Genomic DNA, 23186 nt, shown 5'->3' on the forward strand with positions numbered 1-23186 from the left:
GAGACCCAACCACCACCAGGAGCAAGCCTCCCCAAAGCTCTCACATTGCATCAAGTCACCGAGTGACGGGTACATTGTCCAAGGCAAGGGGGGAAAGAGTGGTGAAACATGTTTCTCTCAGAGAGCTCCTCAGTCAGCCGGGGGAACCAGCTCACCACAGCCAGGCGGAGAGCATCGACACAAATGTATTTCCAGGGCGCCCCAATTGGTTGAGTGCACTCCACGAAAACAGGGTTCTGCAGCAGGCGTTCTTCTTCGTGGGCTGAATGATTTACACAATCATCAATATTTGAGCGATCATTTGAACTTCTAAACGTTTCTGCGTCGCTATTTCAAAAGCCTTCAGTGCTTCTGCAAACACACGAATGTCAACTTACTCCCCCCCCCCCCCCCCGGGGCCTATTGAACAAGTAAATGATGGACTGATCACCTGGTCAAGAGCGAGTACACATAATTTGATGTTTAGTTTTTTTTGGTACTCAACACTGCACATACAGTATATTAATCGGCACACAATCATTGTTTACCCCATTGTGAATTCACTCTGCAAAAACACAAAATAAAAAAACATCAATTTGACAAACGATAGTCAAATTGATTGCAAATATTCAACACAACCACAAACAGAAAGGTCTCTGTGTTACATTCAGCAACAACGGTAATAAATCAGCAGCACCTTCACCATGTCCATCCTTCCTGATGCTCCTGTTCCTGTTGGTCGATTCATCTCATTTTGTATTTGCTGAGGGTTGTATTCATGGACTGCCTCTCTGTTTGGATGATACAGTTTTATCCACTGTACTTGTCATGTCGCTGTAGAGTTCACCTGGAAGACAAGGAAGCTGGTCAGCCCTTCAGAAATGTTCTTCCACTGGCATTCTACTTTTCTGTTTCATTTGCATCTACCGAAAAATAAACTGTACAATACCCTCAACGGTTAAACTTGGTATCACTTCTGTCAAACCCAATGTTTCCAGTTCATACTTTTCTGCCTCTATTTTTCAGGGTCTCATTCTCTTCGATGGCGCCTTCACAGAAGTTTGGATGGTTATCCAGGATATCTGGTTTACAACACACATCTGACATAATTATCCTGTGAAATGCAGAATTTGGAATCATGTTCTTACAACGTGTTAATTAATGACTTACTACTGATCAACAATGATCTTCTGAGACAAACGCCTCTGGAATCGTCGAGCCAGTCACCGTGAAGCGTGCGAATTATACAGATGGTATCAGGCGTGAATATGTGAACCACAAGTCTGGAGCAAAGGGCAGGTGGTGGAATAAAGTCTGTTAAGGTAGTGAAAACGTTTTTTTTAAGGTAGTGAAACTCGGAATTAAATATTAAATCTAAACAATAAACATAAATATAAAATAAATAAACACGATATAAACTGTAATAAAAGTGAACTTGTCTCAATTCATAATGCCTTCTTTACAAAATCTAGATATAAAAGGATCTGGCTTCATCCAATCGTATCACTGTGAATGGACATAAACAACCCACTCAGGTCAGCACAGTATTTATGAGACACATTAATCCAGTTTACACAAACGTGACATCAAATGAAACATGATAAAAGATGTGAAATCCTGTAAAACTCACTGTTTGTTACAGAGATCATTCAACGGCCTTGTTTTTCCCAATGTGTGTTGAACACGTGTTAAAAGTGTTAGTCTACAATTAGCAATGCCTGGTTTGAAGATTTACTTTCAGCTCGCTTACATCGTCTGGAAATACAGACCGTCCGCAATTTGAAATTGAAAATGCAGACGACAGTTAAATAAATAAATAAGAATAAAAAACTTTTATTTGTGTGATATATAGAGGATCTTGTTATATCTTAATACAATAAAGCAAAGGGATTCCACAGAGTAAACTCTAATGGCTGGATGAACCCACTAGGAGGCCCCCCCACTTCTCTCACTCTCTGTGCTTGTGCAGTCTACTCTCTCATACAGGTTTACCCCTGTGTTGAATTATTTTGTAGTCATTTAATCAAACAACTATTATTATTATTATTAATTTATATAGAAATATGCGCCATGCCTGCGCATCATCGCGGTCTTGAACTAGAACTTGGATTAAAGGCCTGTATCATGTCAGTTAATGTCCGATGAGCGGCGGAAACATCTGCAAACATCTGTTAATCTTCAGTTTCTACACTGTAATTGTTTTGGCATCTGAGTGCGAGGGCTAAAAGAAATTCTCACATAGTCAGATGTGCTGCAAACACTAGTAACATATCAAATCAACAGGTATTTCACTGAAAAAATAAATAAAAATGCATTTATAGAAAAGGATCTTAGAACAGAATGACACTCAGGAGAGTACTGAGCCCGGGCGGATTTGTCAAAAAACTGAAATTGATTTGTTTTTGCATAATCCTGCAAATAAACCAACCAAAAAACCACAGACACTGAAAAAAAACCAAAACTCGTATGTTAATAAAGAAGTTAAAACAGTAAGCAAACAAGGCAACAAGATCTTTTTTTCTGTAAACATTTATTTGAAACAAGAATGACAGGATTGCATTATAGATATAAATATATTAAGATATATATATCATTCAAATATGTGAAACAGCCTTAACTTATAAGTTATACTAAATACAATAAAAAATAAAATATGCAGGTTTTACTATTATCTTGAAGATAATACTTGTTCCTAGATAATTTGCGGAAAAAACCCCTAAACAAAATAACTTATCCAAAGCCTTTACTCATATCCCCTAATGATTTGGTCTGTCATTGTAAATGTCAACCTTTCAAATATGAAAATAAATTACGTCTCTTCGAGGGAAAGAAGAAGAAGAAGACACACGCCTGAATGCCTCTATTTTTTCTTCCAGGTGCTTCCCTGTCGGACAGTTGGTGTCTGGGACGACTTCAAGGTTTGCTCTTTTTGGTCCAATTCTTTTTTCTCATACAGTGCTGGAGGTGTTTCATCAGAGAGCCCATTCGATTTTTGACACCATTTGATTGCATGTCCTTCAGCATCTCTGTACAGTTCACCTGAAAAAGACAAGAAATCAACTGGGTTTAGGTAGTGCACCACCTTTCATCAATATTTCTCAAGTGACACTGCATTTGCTTGGTCTGAAAAGGTCGAGTGTGGCACGTTAAACCTCTGAAGAGCAGACGTGAACATCTGATTTGGAAAATGAGACACCAGAGGGAATTCTTACCCTTTCTTGCTTGTTATACATCTTTAAGTTTTCCACAAGCGCTTTCTTTTCAGGCCAGGTGCTTAAGGTTTTGTTGTTATCCAGGATATCAGTCACTTTGCAGAAGAACTTGCTCTGTACGGAAGAAAAGATAAATATTAGTAAACAAAACCCCAAAAAACTGGCACACGTCCAATTATGCAGAATGAACGCTGCAATTTTCATTGCAATTTGTGCTCGTTAGTTCCTGACATGACTTCAACAGCTACATTAGTCACCGCATTTGAACTACAGACGACAAAACAGTGCTCACCCCACATTCGCCAGCCAGTGGTTCCACATCAGCCACAAACTCTTCCTGCTGCATGAAGCAGAAAAAAGTTTCAGGTTATCAACTTTTTTCTGATCGAATTCTTAAATAATGCATTATTATGCGATAAAACAGTTAGGCTCTTACCTTAAAGGAAGATTCATTAAACTGGTCAGTCAAATCAATTATTTTATTGCGGTTGTCGCCCTTTGACATGTCCAAGGCAGCAGCATCCACGCTGACCAGCAGGGCCACAGTGGCCACCAGCAGAACCATTGTCATCTTCATGATACTCGCTCGTTGGCTGTCGACGTCGGGAGAGAACTGTTTGAAGAAGCCCTTGAAGCGATGGATCTGTTGTCAGACTTGCAGCTCATTCTGAGGTCTCGACTGCAGACCTAAGATTTATACTTGCTTTTGCCCCCGCCTTCGCTAACGTGTGCTTTCCCTCACAAAGACATGCAGTGAGATAAGATTTTGTGGTTTATGAGCAACTTCATCTACTTTTCTCTGAAGTGTCGATGTGAAAAAAAATGACAGCAACGTATAAACCAGCTAATGTCCTTCCCAAGAAATTTTATGACAGAACCCGGTGAAGCTCACAAAGTGACAAACATGGAAATATAAATGGAAACTGCAACATTGCTGTGAAGTTTTAAACATCATCAGAATTTATGACCAGATTTACACACACTCCAGCTTTTAGACAGCTGAATGACTCAGGGTATCTTTTAGTGTCATTACCATCACAGGAGTTTAACTTTCAGTGTCAGTTTATTTTTGATTAGCATCATCTGAAGGAGCACAGAACAAGAGACACAGGAAGAAGTGGATTTATCGGATCTTTGTAAGAATTGAACACTTTACATTTTCAGTGAAAAGGAGGATGTAATATTCTTGACACTGACATAAAAAAGGAACATTATAAACACTGTATGCTTCTTGAATCTGAATAGTTGCAGGAGAATGGCCTTTATGTGAAGTAAAGGAATAATAATAAAAAAAAAGTTGTGATGCAGATTAAAAATCTTACACATTGTACTATGGATATTTTGTCAGTGTCTTTTGTTTGTGGAGTTTAAATATTTTGAAGAACAATTCACTTTCTAGTTAATTAAGGAGGGAGTGACTCAAAACTTCAACAGCCCTGGCTGAAATGAACTCCATGAAATGAACATGAACCCTGTGATGAAGGATTACTGTGCATTTCCAGCTGCGTTGAAAGAGTCAGGTTTCTGCTCAGTGGAGATACGTGGAGAGGGAGGTGATGCTGCACTTTGTGATTTCAGAGTTCTGGTCCTGGTTCTTGCGGATGCGGTAGAAGTGTTCAATGTAGCTGGATCGCCCCAGCAGCTCCACAAAGTCCTCGTCGTGGGTGATGATCAGCAGCTGGAAGTTGCGCTGGCGAGAGCGACTCTTGATGATTCTGGGGAGAGCGACCAAGAGGAGATGAAGAGATATGAAATTCACGCTGTTCCCGTAACATCACCTGCTCATGTAATATCCACAGAGGAACAAGGCCATGTTCAGAACGCAGACAGCACTCTGTCAGTGTTCCTTGTTCATGTCTAATTTATTGGTGCAGAGCTACGTGAAGCCACGACTGGACACACTGGTCTCTCTGAAGACATAACCCATTACATTTTGGCGTGGATCTGGACAAAGGGGCTGATCCAGAATGAGTTTTTTTGTCACTTTCTTTAATATTGTGTGTTTTTTTTACATTTTCCCCAATTTACCAGAGAGTGTTCCATGAGTCTTCATGAAAAAAAATCTGGCATATAGTCATGAAATGATTTCTATGAGTGTATGAAATTTGGTGCATCTTGATTGAATTTAAAGGGATAGTTCACCGAAAAATTGGTTTTAGGTTTTAGATAAGACTTTGGGTTATGGCAAGTGGATATGTCAAAGTTAATAATCATGTGAAATAAGAGGTACTCTGTGTGTGTGTGTGTGTGTGTGTGTGTGTGTGTGTGTACTGACTCTACGAGGGCGTGTGCCAGTGACTCGATGTTCTCCCGGTCCAGGTTGGTGGTGGGCTCATCCAGAGCCAGGATCCCACAGTTTAGACAAAAGGTCTCTGCTAGAGCTAAACGGATGATCAAGGACGCCAACACCTAAACACACACACACGGGGGGGGATTACAATATATATTTACTGGGAAAAACTGCAATTTTATTACACAATATTAATATGGCACCTTTTGACCAGCACTGCAGCGTCCTCTCATATCCAAAGCTGTGTCTCCTTTCACCATCACTACTCTGTAGTTGTAAACCCTCCGCTTCACTAAAGCAGATGAGTTCTCATCCACATCAGACCGGATCTCCACGTACTCGATATCTGGAGGACAAGACGGAATGGTGACACTTTGACAGGGGGGGGGGGCAATGTATATACAAATAATTGCTATAAGTAAGATGCACCTTGACCCCTGTAGGTGCTGCGCCATAGGTCTCTGATAATCTTGTTGATCTCATCCATCTTCATACTGTGGAATTTCATGATTGTTCTAAGGAAAACAAAAATAAAAACAAATAAATAAATAATGTGTCTGATTGTGTGTTGTAAATATTCAAATTGCACATCAAAAAGAAAAAGAAAATTAACAAGTCATCACAATGGTGCACAAAATGAAAAGGCATTTTGTTTTGTGTCTGTACTTGTTTATATACTTCTACCATTACTTTATCCAACAGTAATGAATGACCGTATCAAATAAATATACAAAATACAATTTGTGTTGATCAAATGATCATGTGTCCTGGTGCAATAGTGAAAACAGTGCAGTGAAACAAAAGTGCAAATGTTGCATTTCAGTATTTGGTATAAACTCTTGTTTTGCACAATATACAACAATGTGCAAACAAATCTTTTCTGATCACTTAGTTACAAAATAAAAGAGATAGCATTTTCTTCTTGTGACTAAATACAACTTATACTGAAACTTGACGATGATAACATATCTATACATCAATGCAAACTGGACGCTGCTTTCCTGCATACCAAGAAGCAAATTAACAAGAAAATCTCATGTGGTTTCCAAAAACACAAATGAATCATGTAGACGATGAGAAGAAAGAAGGAGCAGAGCAGTCCTTATCCATCCATCTGATCTAATTTGCACGACTGCTATTACATCGAGAGGAAGTAATGGCTTAGGACTTCCTATTACAAGGGTATTGGACTCCACGGTATCAAGAAATATGACTTAGTTAAATTTGAATTACAATGTATTACTGATGAGGTGATTTCATGACTTTTTGTGTTTTATTTATTTTTATTTAATGCTCTGTCAGTTCAGTGTCAGCACAGAGTTCACCGCAGCACGATTTCTGTGCTCTGCAGCTGCCTGAGCTGCTTAAAAAGTCATATTTTCACAGTAGAAAAAGACAAAGAATCACGAGGGTGTGAGGTGTTACAGAAATGTCCATATTGATGTCACGCTTTCAAAGCAGTTAACACACAGGCTGAAGCAGAGATCCAATGACAACTTCCAATATGAACCAGTTTCAGCCTTTCAGTATTTTGGGCTGTGTGCCTGTGCCATTTGTTAATGTACCACATTTGTAAAAGAATACTTCTGCTGAGCTTAGAAGGTGATGATGAGGATCAAGTGGATCCCGTTTTCCTTAAGCGTGCCTTAGCAATAAAAGAGATATGTAAAGAAATACATAAATAAAAGCCTATCATGGAGTATAAGTGAAGCTGCATAAAAACTACTTCAACTAATATGATCTACTAAAAGAAAATGAGGTAAATTTTGTTGTTACTTCCCAGCTCGGATCATCAGACTGATACAGTCAGAGAAGATTTGGTTTAGAAACCTACAGGGTGTCCTCTGACCCAGGTCCAGTAACATAGTAGCAGGTTTCAAATACTTTCAATTCAAACACTTGAACTTGAAACTGTTTTCTTTGCCACATCAAATACGTGGATCGCCCTTTTTGTTACCATTTTTGGAAAGTCGCTATAGTATCTTAAAAATATAAATTTATTACATGTTAATGTATATTGTGCTTGGATTTTGTTGACTCTATTTAAAAATCCCATTTTTGACTACTGCCATTTATTTGACAAATAAATATGACAATTTCTTAAAAATACCATTGTAAATCAATGTGCACTGCCCACTATAAAAGAATAACAAAACACACACACAATCAGTTATAGCTATTTTTTGCAAAAGTAAAGCATACGTGACAATAACATATTCAGGGTTTTTATCTGCATACAGCAACTTGTTATCGAATTAATACCAAAAGGGTACTTTCATATTATTCAAATCACAACCATGAAACCATCTTCGGTGTATTCAGACAGAAACTGTGACCTGGATATCTGGTCTGCTGGAAAGCTGCTTAGGTTTGCTTTTAATCTTGATAACGCTGCTGACACTGATGCCTTCACTAAACCACACATACAGTATCGGTAAGTGATGATTCTGCTCCCTTCTCAGATGGTATCTGAGTTCACACTTTCTCACTGAAACTCTTCATCCTGTCACATTTATCCTCTTATCCAAAAAGCAATAAAAACAGTTTGCCAGCATACATTTTCACCTGTGCCACAGAGGTTATGTTTTTGCCCGTGTCTGTTAGTTTGCTTGTCAGCAGGATTACGCGATAATGGAACGGATTTCCATGAAACTCGGCAAAAGGATGAGACTTGGGCCAAGACAGAAGTCATTAAATCTCGGCATGGATGCGAAACAAAGGGACATTTTCGCAGGAATAAAGCCTGGGTCTTGAAATAAATCGATCATACTTATGAGTGAGTTCAATTTGGTGCAGAGGCAAATAATCCATTATTTGGGTTATTATGGATATTTGTAGCATTGCTAAAGAAGGGTAATACATCACATGTACAGAAAACGTTCAGTCCCACTCATTATTACTTGCTTCAAATAAATTTTAGAATTTTTCAAAAGATTTTATTGTTGACTTTCGGATCATTTGACACTTGACTTTAGTCATCTTGCCTTTACATTATTTCTTGTTTGCTTCTTAACTGTTTCCTGCCGTTTGCTTTCAATTGTTCATTTGTAACTTGAACAGCATCTTGTAACTAAGATTATTAGTATTATTACTACAGCTACACACATGGGACGCCAATAACATATAACACTCTATACCTTATAATGTATTTCATAATGAGCAGAGATTCGTCGAAGTTAAAATTCATGATTAGTGACGTGTCTGTCTGAGAAGACTTTGATCACCTACACACAGGAAACAGAACTACTGACAAAACATGCAATTCATTTACGACATATCTTGTCACTGCTTTGCCTTCAGTGGGCGAATGTGCAGGAGATTAGTTCACCACAAGAAAGGATTGCTCAGTGCAGGAGGTCTCTGCAAGTTTAAAGGCCTCTGGACATCCCCAATGCCCCTGAGTAACACAGGAATTGACATCACTGTTGAAACTCAGGACTTTTAAGCTGACAATCTAAAAGTTTGTGGTAGTTTTGATGATCTACCTTTAAGGGGAAGAAAAAGAGGACTCATGCTGAAGTCAAAACTACAATATATCTTATCAACACCACTGTTGTTAGCACTAAGCAAACTTTTGGAAAACACTTCAAACCTACCTTTTGAAAGTTGCTTTTTAACGAGCGCTCTGCTCCGTCACTAATGCTATTATATAAGAATACATTATTTGATCTTGTTTCTCATTTTCATTAACTTGGTGGAGGGATGGGACATGGGCCAAGAAGGGACCCATTTACATTTAGGACTGGGATCTGGACAAGGGGACAGACCCACTTTCTTTAACACTGCAAGAATCAGGGATATTTTTGGACATTTTTACCAATTTCGCAGGGAATCCTTCAGGGATATCGATGAGAAAACCCCCCAAAAACAAGCATATTTAGCTAACTGAGATCTATGAGTGGAGTTTACGATTTAGTGAGGGCCATTATAGCTTTTTACATATGGTTCCAGTATAAAATAATTTATAAAATATACTGCTTTTCTCTGCTTTTACGATATTAATAAAAAATATTGGCAAAAAAATCCCCATGTACAGCAAATGTTGTGTTTCACCTTGAAATCATTCATTCAGATGTGTGTCATATACATTCCTCCACGATAAGTAAATGTTTCCGACGTCTTCCTCCACAAACCTCTCAACCTTCTTCCTTAGTAACTGATTAACGTTTGTAACTTCAGACGACACATTTTGGCCCAAATTCACCACATTTAAGTTCAAGTTAGTGTTACACTTACTGATCGAGGGCCTTGTAGTAGATATCCAGGTCTTTAATGACCAGCTCTGTGGTCCTCATTACGATCATCTTGGTTTTGTAGCGCTCATCAGCTTTGTCGTACTGATCCTCCCGCAGCTCTTTTCTGCAAGCGATCAATTCAAAGAGCAAGTTAAAGTCATTTAGATAAAAGAGTTTTTGTTCTTCTCTAATTAATCAACTTGTCAACTCGCTGGGTAAATAATTTAACTTCTCAACACTCAAGGTGCAAAGACACATTAATTCAGCCTTTGACAGTAAATTCAGCAAACAGCACATGCATTCAAAAAGTATTCAGACTCAACCACTTCTTTTCAGCCTCATGTTGAAATTATGTTTTTTCCCTCATCCATCTAAACTCAAAACCCTATAATGTAAAAAAAAAGCAAGACCAGAATTTAAGAAATGTTGTACAAATCTATTAAATTTATAAACTGACAGAAGTATTCAGACACTTAACAGTATAGCGTTGTCCCAAAGCCACTGCATTGTCTCAGCTGTGTGCTTTGGCCCAGTCCGAGGTCCTGGGTAAGAATCTGTCCGTACCACCATGCCCCAGTGCCCAGTTTCCTACAAACATGGCACACAAAGCTACATGGCACCTACAGTTGAGGCCCGACAGATCAATCAGAGATCTGTGCCTCAACACAATCCTGTCTCTGAGCTCTGCAGGCACTTCTTTCAACCTCAAAGCTTTGTGTATGATCTGATATGTAGTGAATAGTGTGAGACCATTTACAGCCTTAAATATCATGTCACCACAGGTGGACTCCAATCAAGGTGTATATACGTCTCAGAGATGATCATAATAAGAAAGAGAGGCACCTGAGCCGAATTTACAAATGTCACAGCAAGAACACTTATGTCAATGTTATATTTCAGCTTTTCCTTTTTAATGAATATGCAACCAATTCTGTTTATAATTTGTCATTCAGGGTTTTGAAGTGTATATTAATGAGGGGACATTTTTGTCTGTAACATGACAAAATAAGAAAAAAGTGAAGGGCTCTGAATACTTCCTGGAAGAACTATATCTATATTTCTCACTTGTAATGCAGTATCTCCTCCTCAAAGCCTTTCTGTCGACCCAGTGCAATACTGCGGTTCTTCTTCAAGTCTTCCAGTTTGCGTTCTGCGTCACGTCTTTCTCTGGACAAGCACAAAGGGGAGATGAGGTGAAAACATTCTGAATAAATTCTACCACAAGACTGACAATGATTTACTGGATTATCGCCCAAGATCAAAACCCCAAAGCGTGAGTGTGCAGATGTAAAAGAGATTTGAGGTTGTTTTGAACAGGTATTCTGTGTAGCGTGGTTCCTTTTAATCACTCTATCAAGTTCCTTGAACTAACAGATGATTGATAATGGTGTAGTGCGCTTACTGGCGGAGCTGCTGGACCTGCATGCTGCCCATGTCTTTCATAAGAGTCTCACATTTGGCCACAACTTCCTTCAGCTCTTCCACACGCTTCCTCAAGGTGAGGTTGTCCTGCAGCCAGCGCTCCTGGACCTAAGACATATTAAAACGTTAAAAACCTACTGGGTTACAATCATGGACTGGATTTACAACTCTATTTAAAAAGTAGAGGAGAAGACACAGGACTTAAATGACTCCGGAGGCTCTACCTTTTGAGTGTCTATGTCCTGACGGATGTTTCCCATCTCCTTACTGATCTTCTCTTTTTGCTTCTCAGCATCATGCAGCTGAGTGTCGGTTTGTTGAAGCTCAGACTCTTTTTGCTGAGACAAAAACAAGTGTCATTAAAGCTGTTCAATACCTGGACTTGAACGACTAAATGCTCATTTGAATCTATTACAACTGAGCCTTTACAACTAATATCAAAGGAAACAACGACAAAGTTATTAAAAGAAAAGTGAAGACTGGGGTTTCAAGGTAAATGAAGATGGCATGGATGGAAGACGGTGACTGTATTTATTTAATGTCCTCACAAAATGACACTGAATATCAAATGAGTATTACCTCTTTGTATTCATTTTTGCCTCCGTCAACGTATTTGGTGATGTCTCTTTCCAAGGTGGTGATCACCTTCACTCTCTCTTTAATGGCATTGATCTATCAGTGACAAAGAGTTAGAATACCTTACCCTTGACTTACTTCATTACAGACAATGTGACCTGTTTGATAAACCGTGCAAAGACTTTCTCAGGTTTATATATTAATAGAATAATACATTTTTACTGTTAAAAATGTCCTACAGAAAAGGCCGATCATTACCTGATCATGACGAAAAGAGATAACAAGCAAAGGAGAATACAATCTTTCCCAGGCCTATGTGACTGAAGCAGCAATTTCTTGTCGACTTTCAGCAGTTTCCAATACAGGACAAAACTAAGAGAGATAACAGTAAGAATATGTCCACCTTCTCCTGCCCTTCTTCCTGCCTCTGCCTCTTGCGCTCCACCAGCTCCTGCTTCTCCTGCTGCAGCTTCTCTAGAGCAGCAGACAGAGGGCAGAGCTGCTCCTTTGCTTCCTGGTGGGGAAGAAAAAAAAAAGAGGAGAACGGGACAGTGTGGCTTATTAAGAGATAGCAGACTTTCTTCTCCAGCAGCACCACAGCATTATTTTTACTGTGTACATGTAAATGGCAGTATCACTACAACCCAATAGTCATGTACATTTTTGGGTAAAAATGCAGGAATCCCAAAGCACCTATAGTTTACATCAACCTCTTAGTCGAAGAAACAAAGAAGTACCCTGATGTCCCTGGTTAAGTCCTTTATCTCGGTAGTGAACTCGACACACTGCTCCTCCAGCTGCTGCTGCTTCTGCATATCGCTGCTCAGCTGGAGCTTCTCTGCTTTCGTTTCATTCACAGCACTTTTCTGCGTCTGAATCTGATCCTGCTGGTCCTGGATCAGTTTACGTTTCAGCTCCATCTTGCTGGAGGCTGCAGGGAAACAAATGGGCAAAGAGAAAACATAATATACAATGCTCCTTATGTGAAGGCAGCCAATGATGTCGCAGGATAAATGAGAGTTTAATAGTTGTTGCGACTTGTATTTAAGGCGACCTTTAAAAGAAACTTGTGCTAAGTGTAGTCAAAGACTTCTGTGACCAGGACTTATTGAACAGTCTAACAGCAGTGCAGATGTTCTACTCAGAGGTTTGAGTGAGTCTTGTCCTTCTTACTAATTCAGAGGTTATGATAACATGATAAGTTTAAATTGACTTCATGGTTTCATGGTTTCCCACATGTGAGCGGCCTGTGTCTTATCAATTCAAGTATAAACAACCATCAGTGATGCCAGAATTGTGTAATATCATCTTACTGGTGTCTATCCTGTGCTGAGTTTCTTGTTTCTCCCGACTAACTTGCTGGGTGGTCCTGGTCAGGTCTACTCCCTGGAGTTTGGCACCATGTTGAGTTATATTCCTCTCCACCCCTTTAAGGTCAGTCTGGAAAGACAAATAAAATAAATATAAGGTGGAGAAAGACAGAATGGAGGCATGTATAAGAGAGATGTACATACATCTCCAGGACTTTTTAATATCTTAGAAGTGATGTGTCACATCTCAAGTGCCAATCTTATTATTTTTTATTTGAAGATCAGAGTAAACAAGTTGTATGGAGGGGGTAAATAAAGACTGTGACAGGAGTATGGTACCAGGTATCTGTCCATGAGCGATATGTCCTGCAGGCAGGCCTTGGCAGTTTCCTCCTCCGACATCAGGGTACCAAGCAGCGTCTCGTGCTCCTCCACTTCTCCCTTCAGCCTCTCGATTTCTCTGTTCACAGTCTGCAGACGGTTTCTCAACTCAGGCAACTCCTTCTCCTGAAACTGTACGATGGACTGCCTGGGTTAAGGAAAGAGACAAACAATATACTTTAAGCATTGAGAGTAAAGGATTCACTGTGATAAGAGCAATGGTGGAAAGTCTCCCTTTTGTTTCATTAATTAATATGAAATTATTTTAGAAAAAAGATAACAGTAAGATAACAATAACATGAGCCTGTTTTGGGACCTAATTAATGTTAAATTCACCCCAACTGCAGAGTTCTGTTCTTGTCATGAAAAGAAAGCAAAGCGATCCAAGGATATAATCCTCAGTAATATGAGAATGTAGCTCCATCTAGTGGAGAAAAAAAAGCTTACTCCTCAGCTGAGGTTATTTTTTTAAAATAAATTATTGAATTGAACATTTTTTACCTTTTCTAATAAACCATCCCTAATGACTGCACAAATTACAGCATTTGTCTAACTGTCCTTGTGCACTTGTTACACTTTACCTGACAGGCCTGAGAGACATCATCTCATCCTTCTTCCTCTCCTTCCTCTTCAGGTCCTGCTCAGTGTTTTTCAGCTTGTCTGGCACCAGGCGTAATTTGGACTGCATGTCACTGATAACCTCCTGCAGATCGGGCTCTGATGGGAACGTCCGCTGGCACACAGGACAGCAGGGCTCCGTCTCCTCTGTCAGCTGGCTGATGAACTGGGTGTACACCGCTGTGGCCCCAGCTAGCATGGCTATACAAAGACAACAGGGGAAAATATATATATATAACATATACTTTGTATCTATTCTATGACTATGGCTACTACTAAAATTCAAGACAAACCATATGGCAACATGTCAGCCCCTTGGTTGTTTTACATGATACAATATCAATGTCAATTTAAGGATAAAATAGGATTCTGGTGGTGTCTGCAATGTTACACAATCAGATGTAGTGTCACATAAATGTAATTCACACTAACAAATGTCAAGCATTGCATTGTGCGATGTTTAGCAAAGAGTAGTGTGCATGCTATGGGCACTACATCTTTTCTTTTTATTCATGATAAAATAAAGTATTCGTCACTAGAAATTTAACTAAATGTTTACTGCAGGGAAGCAATAACAAAATCTGGAATTGTCTGGGACGACCAAATGTCATCAGCTCAGAAACCTAGAATTCCCGGCCTCCACACCACATCCTTCTATTTTATTGTTGAACCATTCACCTCTTTGCTTGGATATCTTCTCCAGATCATCCTGCAGTTTGCCCAGGTCCTGCTCCAGATCCTGACTGCCACACACGTTGAAGAACTTCTCTTCATCGCTGGATAACTGCTGCTCCTTCTTACGCAGCTCAGAAGCAATGTGACTTTTATTCTGCTCACTTGATGCCAGGTCCTTGCTGAGAAAAATGAAAGCAAAAATACCACAGTGTTATAGAGAGATCATTTTGAAGGATTTTATTTTTGTTGTGCAGATAAATCTCACTTCATTTTGGCGAGTCTGTCCCTGGTGCTGTTGATTTCTTTCGTCTTGGTATAGATCCAGTCTTCCAGCTCCTTCTTGTTGGGAAAGTGACCCAGCAGCGACACCAGATCCTCGCTGTGACGAGACTTGATCTTACGTACCTGGTCCTCCTTTTCTGTCTGAAAGAACGAGGAGAGAAAAGAGGAGAGCCAGCGGGGAAAGGAATGATGACAGAAGCCAATAGGAAAGAAGGAGAAAGATGAAGAAGGAGAAGAGAAATACAGAGAGAGAAGATGAACAAACAAGGTTAAATTGCCACAGAGGGTCACGTAATATTTACCACGGGTAATATGCAGAGAGAGGAACATATAAAAGAGTGGTTTGTGTTTCTGATGTTCTGTATCATTTACTGTTTCCTGCTCCAATCTAAGAACAGGCATGAGATGAATCATCTGCACCATCGTTTACACATTACCTTGTCTTTTTTCAGCATCTCCATTTGCGTGCGCGTTGAGGTGTGTGTGTTGAGCGTCTCCATTTCTTGGTCGAGCCGTCTCTGTGTGCGATCAAGCTCGGCCTTTTCTCTCTGGAGCTCCACAACCTCGACCTTGAGCTCCTCGACGTTGGAGCTCTGCATGGAGCTCTGAAGCTCACGCTCCTGAGGAGGAAAAGACACACACACACACCCACACTTTAACGATGAATAGATACTATATGTTATGTACGACTTGTATATCACAGATCAAATATATCAAAGCATTTTGTGAGAGAAATATTGTTAAAAGAAAATACAAATACTCCAACAATGTTCTGTAAAAGCTTATAAAAAGCTCACAGTTATGTACATATAACAGATCATTTCTCTTTTCAGACTGATCCGTCGGTCTGAAAAGAGACGGGTCGTGAAAGTGACTTAAAGCAGACTAACTTGTCATATCCATTGTTTGTATACTCACTGCTTTAGCCAATTCATTCTCCAGTACTTGCAGCCGAGTGGACGAACCCTCCAGCCTCTGCAGCTCTGCTCGGATGTTCCTCAGTTCCTGCTGCTTCTTTCCCTGCAGGTCCCTCTTCAGCTCCACCGTTCTCTCCAGGCCAGTCTTCTTGTCCCTTATTTCATCAATGGACTGTTGCTTCTGCTGCTCTTTTTCTTGCAGGTCCGCCTAAGTGGTAAAAGTGAGTAGAAATCAGGCAATGCAATCAGGAGTAGCACTTTAAGTCATCATCTGAATGACTTGACTGTAAATAACACTGCTGTTTGGAAGCATTCAATATAAGCTTGGAAACATAAAAACACGCTATCGCCTATTGTGACTTTATCTTATCCACAATATTAATTTAATCATAACATTATATTAGCTGTAAATCCTGTTTGTGGTATACAATTCTATAAACAGCATGTTGACAAGAAGTGGTGACATCAAACAATGACTTTCTTACCAAAACCTGACTGGCTGTCTCTTTTTCCTGCTCCAATCTCTGAGTGGCCTGACGGTGAAAACTCTCAAGCTGAAGAGTTGTGAAGGGCGGTCGGTCGTATCCCTCCATTTCCAGATAGGACGCCAAAGAGCGAACCTGTGGCAGAGATAGGAGTGGCAATAATATCAAAAATATACTCTTTATTACAGTAGAGAGTTTTGTCCAAGGTGACTTCTAAGAAGTGCATTTAACTTCAGTGGGAACATAAGCCTGAACACCTTCCAAGCAAACAACAAAGATATGTGCCGTGCTGCAGTGCAGGTGTGTGGAAGTATTTATTTTTTCCCCTCACCTGAGTGTCACGGTTCCTGATGTTCTGAGTGTGCCGGTCAGCCTCCAGCTGAAGACGACCTGGGAGAGGAGAGGAAGGATTTCAGCAGCGAATTCATCCTTCTGTCTATCAGAATAATTTTTTTATTAAAATATACACGTGTGGGCTTGAGTTGGCACCGTCGCACAGACTGTTAAACGTGTGCATATGTGTGTACCTTGTTCTACCAGGAGATCAGCCTTGATTCGGTTTAGTCGCTGGCACTCTCGGCCAGCTCTCTCCAGCTCCTTCTGGCAGTCTGTCAGCCGCCGCTCCTTCTCCTTCACCGTCCTCTGGTGGTTCTGATAAGTCTCCTGCAGCTGCTCGTCTGAGCCCTGAAACACCTGCCGCATACACAGTTCACTAGCTTAGAGCGGCTCTGAAGCACATCGAGTACAGCTTAGAGAATTGTCAGGGCCAGAGGTCGTACTTCACAAGGGGGCCTTGCGTTATTAAATTATATGCACCAACAGATATTTAAATAGGATCTGGATAAAATCATTAAGACAAATCAAGACTGTTATATCATTAATGCATTATGTTTGTGGTATTCGTGCATCTACAGTAAACAAACAGGAGATGAGTTTGAGTTTGACTGACACAGACGCAGAGGAAAACAGGATTGAACTGGCTCGGGAGGATCAGGAGCGGAAACATCCGTCGGTCTAAAAACACATTTTGTGATATTACAGGCCGATGATGAACTGGGTGGCCATTACAAAATCAAAACAACCTCATTCACCATCTGCAGTTTTTCTCTTAGTTTCCCATTTATGGTTATAACACGTCAAACTGATCGGAGTCTGGAGCACTGTTTAGCAGGTGTTCGGTTCACTAAGCCCTCAGGCAGAGAGACTTGATTTGAGTGAACTTGAGTTTTCAACCTCATCTTCACACATTCGTCATACACGCTTGTCAGGTTTCCCCAAGACATTTTAACCCTCTACAGTCAGTGGAGAGGTGAGCAGTGATTCTGCTGGCAGAAGCAGTGTTGAGTTTATTTCTGATCTAATACACAAATTCAAGCTTTCCATCAAATTTAAATTTAACATTGTTTAACTAATACAAATAAACACAATGCTTGTTTAGATGTACATACATATATAGATATATATTACATCTTATTCTGTTACCTGTTCCATTGTCTCCTCCAGCTCCTTGTTGTCCTCCTCCATTTGTTTCTTCCTGCTCTCTAAAGCCTTGATGTCGTTGTCCAGCTTCATCACTTTCCCCAATTTCGTGTCAATGTCGATCACTCGATTCTGATAATGATGACAAATGGTACTGTTACACTTTAGTCCTGCCCACCACCTAGTGTACCGCACAGCATACTCTCATTCTTATTAAGATGCAGTGATTGCTAAATCATGTTCACTTAATGGACAAAGATCTCACGGATTCGAATCTTTGTTGTCAAATGTCTAAAACGTTTTTCTTTTTGTCAAATAAAAAAAAACACAATGTTCTATTGGCTCTGTCTTTAAATATAGACAGTACTGAGAATAGGTTTGAGGTACTTTAGATGGCTTGATTCTTAATCATCACACAATACCATCAGGAAGGAATCTGACTGGTCATATATTCATTCTGCAACATGACAGCGTACATACAGCCAGAGTCCTAAAGACTTATGTTCAGAATCGTGCAAAAGATGATCACATGGAGGAACGGCAGACACTGAGACAACCCTCCTGCCAGGTATCTGGACTCAAATGTACCTGGGAGAGTTGTTGCTGTTTAGAAGGTTAAGGTTGACCTCACCAATATTAACTTGATTTCGGTTTTTTTCGTTTATGGCACTTTGTATGAAGTAATTCAAAACATTTAAAAAAACATCATCTCGTTACTTTTAGTGCCGAAAATGTTTGCACACAACACACGCATAAAGTTCAACACACACCCACCTCAAGTGGATCTATCTTGCTCTCTATCTTCTCTACGCTGTCTTTAGAGGCCATCAGCTGAGCCTCCTTGGTGTCCATGGTCTCTCTTATCTGCGCGGCCTTCTCCTTGTTCTGCTTCAGGTAGCGCAGCTCGACCTCACACTCCTTGACCGTGTGGTTCTGTGCTAGACGCAGCTGACGCATGGTCTCCAGAGCTTTGATATACCTGGGAACAAGAGGAAGGTACACTAATGCATATCTGCATGCATGCAGGTTGATACTTTTACTTTGGCACGTTTGCTTTAGATTCACTTTAGCTATTATAAGGAAAAATAGACAAACATGGAAGAATGAGTTGGCTTTACTTTGTCGCAGCGAAGATAGAGTCAAACTTTTCTTTGAGTGCCTTTCCCTCGCAAAGCGGCCAGTTAGACTCTTCTTGGTGACAGAAGATGACATTATTCAGCACAGACTTTGACACACCCAGGGCGGAAATCATCTCCCGGTCCAGTTCACCGCACTTAGACGACATGCTCACCTTCTCACCGTCTCTGGATGAATGATGATAATGGGGACATGTCAGTCATATAATCTTCATTGCTCTTCAGAATCACTTGTTTGTTTTTCAATATTAATCAGAGACAGAAAGTTGAGCGTGTGACCTACTTCGTTCTAGTGATGACTTGCTCTAAGCTTTTGAAGGAGTAGTTCTTCGCCTTCTGAGTGCACGACATGGAGCGGTGGATGCTCACGTTCTCTCCATTAACATCCGAGAATAAGAGGCGAATCTGTGCTCGCACCTCTGTCTCATGGGCATCCTGTCATTCAGTATACACAGGAGACAGTAACTTTAACAAGGATAGCATGTGTAGTTCTCATGTGACAGAGACCGAAATATAAAGCTCTGGTAGATTAAATAGTTCCAGGCAGTTCTTAAATCCAAATTAGTATTTAGATAAACTGACATCTCTAATAATAAGGAGAGAGTGCTCACCTTTGGATCATGAACAAAAGCCCCTCCTTTAGATCCAGGGGGAAGTTCACCAGATGTTGCATACTTAAGGCACTCAATAATAGTCTGAAAACAAAAAAGGGTCACATTATACAAGGACCTAAAAAACATTATTCAAACTTTTGTCTGCGGCTACTTTCAGAAAAAGAAGGAAAGAAAACTGAACATCAGTCCAGGCAGCCTAATGCGTGTTATCTCTCAACTTTCTTGTTCAGTCACCGCAGGTCACGCTTCAGAATCAACCTTTGCTCTCAAGACACGTTCTCGTACCGTTTTCCCCGCTCCATTGGGTCCAACCAGCACAGTCAGAGGAGTGAAGAACGATATTAATTGTTTGTCTTTGTCCTCGATCCCAAAGCTCCTCACCCCCAGGATGCTCATCTTGTCTATCTTTGACATGTTTGCTCTCTGAGAGGCGAAAGAGAGAGAAAGAAGTTGATGAACATCAGTGATGATAACAGGACGGTCTGCAGTATTGCAACAGTGGAAGACCATTGTTAAAAGAACAATATAAAAAGAAACACATACTTTCACCTGTGCTGTCATTGAAAAGATACGTTATGATTTAGCACTTATAAATTACCTTTTAAATGTAATTCATTTGTTTTGTGTATTTTGTGAAGCACTTTGTAACCGTGTTCAGATAAGTGCTATCAAAATAAAGTAATCATTATTATTTTATGGCAAAATATGGTACATTTTGAGGTTTGGGATTGAGCTGATTTTAGGCTGGTTATGATAGACTGGGTTCAGGCTGGTTATGATTGGCTGTTGGGCTGATTTTAGACTGGTTATAATTGGCTGGGATTAGGCTGGTTATGATAGGCTGTTGGGCTGGGTTTAGGCTGGTTTTGATTGGCTGTTGGGCTGATTTTAGACTGGTTATGATTGGCTGTTGGGATGGGTTCAGGCTGGTTTTGATGGGTTGTTGGGCTGGTTTCAGGCTGGTTTTGATTGGCTGTTGGGCTGGGTTTAGGCTGGTTATGATTGGCTGTTGGGCTGGGTTTAGGCTGGTTATGATTGGCTGTTGGGCTGGGTTTAGGCTGGTTTTGATTGGCTGTTGGGCTGGTTTCAGGCTGGTTTTGATTGGCTGTTGGGCTGGGTTTAGGCTGGTTTTGATTGGCTGTTGGGCTGGGTTTAGGCTGGTTTTGATTGGCTGTTGGGCTGGGTTTGACAGTCCTTCAACCCAGAAACATGAAGTTAACAGAGAACATAAATAATGGACATTAGCTAAACTCTCGATGTGACAACACACCTGCCTGAGTGACAGAGCTCAGTGTGTCTGTTGGTTCTCTGAGTTTCAAGCTAAGTTAAGTTAAGTCAGTACATAAACAGCGTGCAGTTAGCCTGAGTCTAATACACACACCTCATGCTAGCAGCAGCCTCGCTAACACACGTTTAGCCTCCGTGCTCCACTGCAGCGTTAAACACACACAGTCAGTAACACACAGTGTGTTCAGTAACAACAGTCTCCACGTGTGTGTGGAATTAACTCACCTCACGTCCTGCGTGTTTTTCAGCTCTGAAGTGAAACTACTTTTCCCGCTGTGGGGAACACGACGTATCCGGTAACGACTGCGGACTTCCGGGACATAGAACATAAACGCATAGATCGGTATTCACCATTCGTTTGAGTTAAGTGAGTTTTCCACACATGGAGCGGATGTCAATTTACGCACAAAACTTGTTTAATGCCCCTAATGGAGGTGGTTCGTGTTGTCATCCTGATGGACAGAAGAAGAAGAAGAAGAAGAAGAAGAAGAAGACATCGTGCTGAGGTACATTTCACCCACTGTTGCATTTGTGCTGTTTTACTTCCCTTGATATATTAGATATCAATATATTATTCATACATATATGTGGAAATATTCTAATGAACAACTAATCACAATTTAAAGGGATTTTAATGTAATTTTCTCATGTTTTTAGAAATGATGACAATTGAAAGTAACGTTCTTTTAAGCATGTGATGATTAATTTCTTGTTTCTTACTGTCAATTGTTCTAATATGGTTTCAACATTATATAGAAACTATGAAGATATAATCACTCAGCCGTGTGTGCGTGTGCGTGTGCGTGTGTGTGTGTGTGTGTGAGAGAGTTCATCTTGATAAGAGAACTTGTCACCCAGTGTGGCTCAGTGATGTCTCTGGTACAAATCAGATGTTGTTTGAAGGAATAAGATATATTTCATGTTTTGGCTGCACATACAATATTTGTTCATGATTCATTTATTGTTGGTTTTGGTGATTTCATTCGATTTACTGGCAGTATGAAAAATGTACAATATCCTCACGTCCTTATCTTTTCTTTTCTTGTCTTACAAATTATTTTTTCTCTACTATTTGATGAAAGGAGCTGGTGCATCAAGACAGCCTTAAATCTTGGTTTGTCTTTGACTGATACATAAATCATTTTTTTTTTATAGTCCAAAGTCAGTCACTCTGCCAAACAAATAAATCTCTTGACATTCAACAGGGCCTATGGTCTATACAATCTCCCATCTCAAAACGTTTACCACAAGAGGACAGTGTTTCCCTTAGGAAAACCAAACACTCCCAACTCCTCTCCTCTCCTCTCCCTCTCCTCTCCCTCTCCTCTCCCTCTCCTCTCATGCACTGTTGTATTGCTCTGACAGTTCGAGGATATCTCGGCTATTAGAAGCTGGTTAGATGCAGATAAGATGCCCAATCTGTTTATTTCTGTAGCAAACTGAATATGTTTGAACACATATTTCCATATAGTAAATTTGAGCCCATATATAAAAATGGTGCAATACCTTTTAATATCATTTTGTAAAAAAGGTGAAAAGTCCACTTTCTGTAAACATCTCTTTCTCCACTTTGCAGTACTACAACTTAAATGAGTGGAAAAATATTCTGTATATAAATATGTATAACATGACAGCTATGCAAAATTGAAGCCAAAGCATCTTGATCGCTACCTGGTGGCCGGCTGCAATATAGGTCATAGGTCATCCTCCTTGGTAGTGGAAGGGACAATTAGTCAAACTAAGTACACGTCAAATATATTCTCTCAAATGTGGTTTCTGTCTTTTTAGCTAGTTCTTAACACACTGATGTTTTCAAGTGTTCAGACTCTGGTTCCAAATCCGCAACATGGCGGCACTCTGACATTTCCGCTTCGTTTCTGGATAGTGGGAAGAAGTGGACATGCGTCGCCCATCTTTATATACAGTCTATGAATGGAAACAGATGGGATGATGCATGTTAAACAGCAGAGGAGCTGTGGGTAAATGTGTGTAAGAATGGTGAGGAGAGAATAAATCAAATCGATATTAAGGGTTACGAGTTATTTCGAGTCTGTGGTGGAGGCTGAAGAATAGTTTGCGGACATCCACAGGGACCTGCAGGGCTGGTGTTCACCACCTGCAGCTAAGCCCCTGAAAACCTGAGAACATCATCTCACTGACTTCCTCTCTCCATTTTCTCCCCCTTGAAAGAACACGCACACACACACACACATGCACGCACACACACACACACACACATGCACGCACACACACACGCACACACTCTCCCACAAACCGCCTTCTGCTTC

The 23186-nt window shown here is 40.3% G+C and overlaps 1 protein-coding gene across 1 annotated transcript; it reads right to left on the reverse strand.

Annotated features, from left to right (window-relative positions):
- Positions 1-4397: 4397 nt before the first annotated feature.
- Positions 4398-21247, reverse strand: rad50 (RAD50 homolog, double strand break repair protein). The gene is made up of 28 exons (XM_034605704.1): positions 21124-21247; positions 19897-20034; positions 19609-19692; positions 19281-19432; positions 18980-19165; positions 18636-18840; positions 17865-17993; positions 16910-17075; positions 16714-16772; positions 16383-16517; positions 15899-16105; positions 15418-15600; positions 14964-15121; positions 14702-14877; positions 13987-14224; positions 13364-13553; positions 13028-13154; positions 12452-12645; positions 12118-12228; positions 11718-11810; positions 11363-11476; positions 11119-11246; positions 10782-10883; positions 9718-9840; positions 5911-5996; positions 5685-5827; positions 5467-5600; positions 4398-4906 (listed from the first exon to the last, which is right to left on the reverse strand). The coding sequence occupies exons 2-28, from the start codon at positions 20023-20025 to the stop codon at positions 4720-4722; spliced, it is 3939 nt and encodes a 1312-aa protein (XP_034461595.1). The 5' UTR covers positions 20026-20034; positions 21124-21247; the 3' UTR covers positions 4398-4719.
- Between the last annotated feature and the right edge of the window lie 1939 nt (positions 21248-23186).

Source organism: Hippoglossus hippoglossus, chromosome 14 (assembly GCF_009819705.1).
Source record: "Hippoglossus hippoglossus isolate fHipHip1 chromosome 14, fHipHip1.pri, whole genome shotgun sequence".
Taxonomy (NCBI): domain Eukaryota; kingdom Metazoa; phylum Chordata; class Actinopteri; order Pleuronectiformes; family Pleuronectidae; genus Hippoglossus; species Hippoglossus hippoglossus.

Bases quoted from the DNA above. Each gene is read 5' to 3' on its own strand.
- rad50 (XM_034605704.1), bottom strand. From the start codon at position 20,025: ATGTCAAAGATAGACAAGATGAGCATCCTGGGGGTGAGGAGCTTTGGG. The intron at 9,841-10,781 runs GTGAGAAATATA...GATCGCTTGCAG, and splicing joins GAGGAGATACTGCATTACAA to AAAAGAGCTGCGGGAGGATC. The intron at 4,907-5,466 runs GTCAGTACACAC...CGCTCTCCCCAG, and splicing joins CTGGCACACGCCCTCGTAGA to AATCATCAAGAGTCGCTCTC.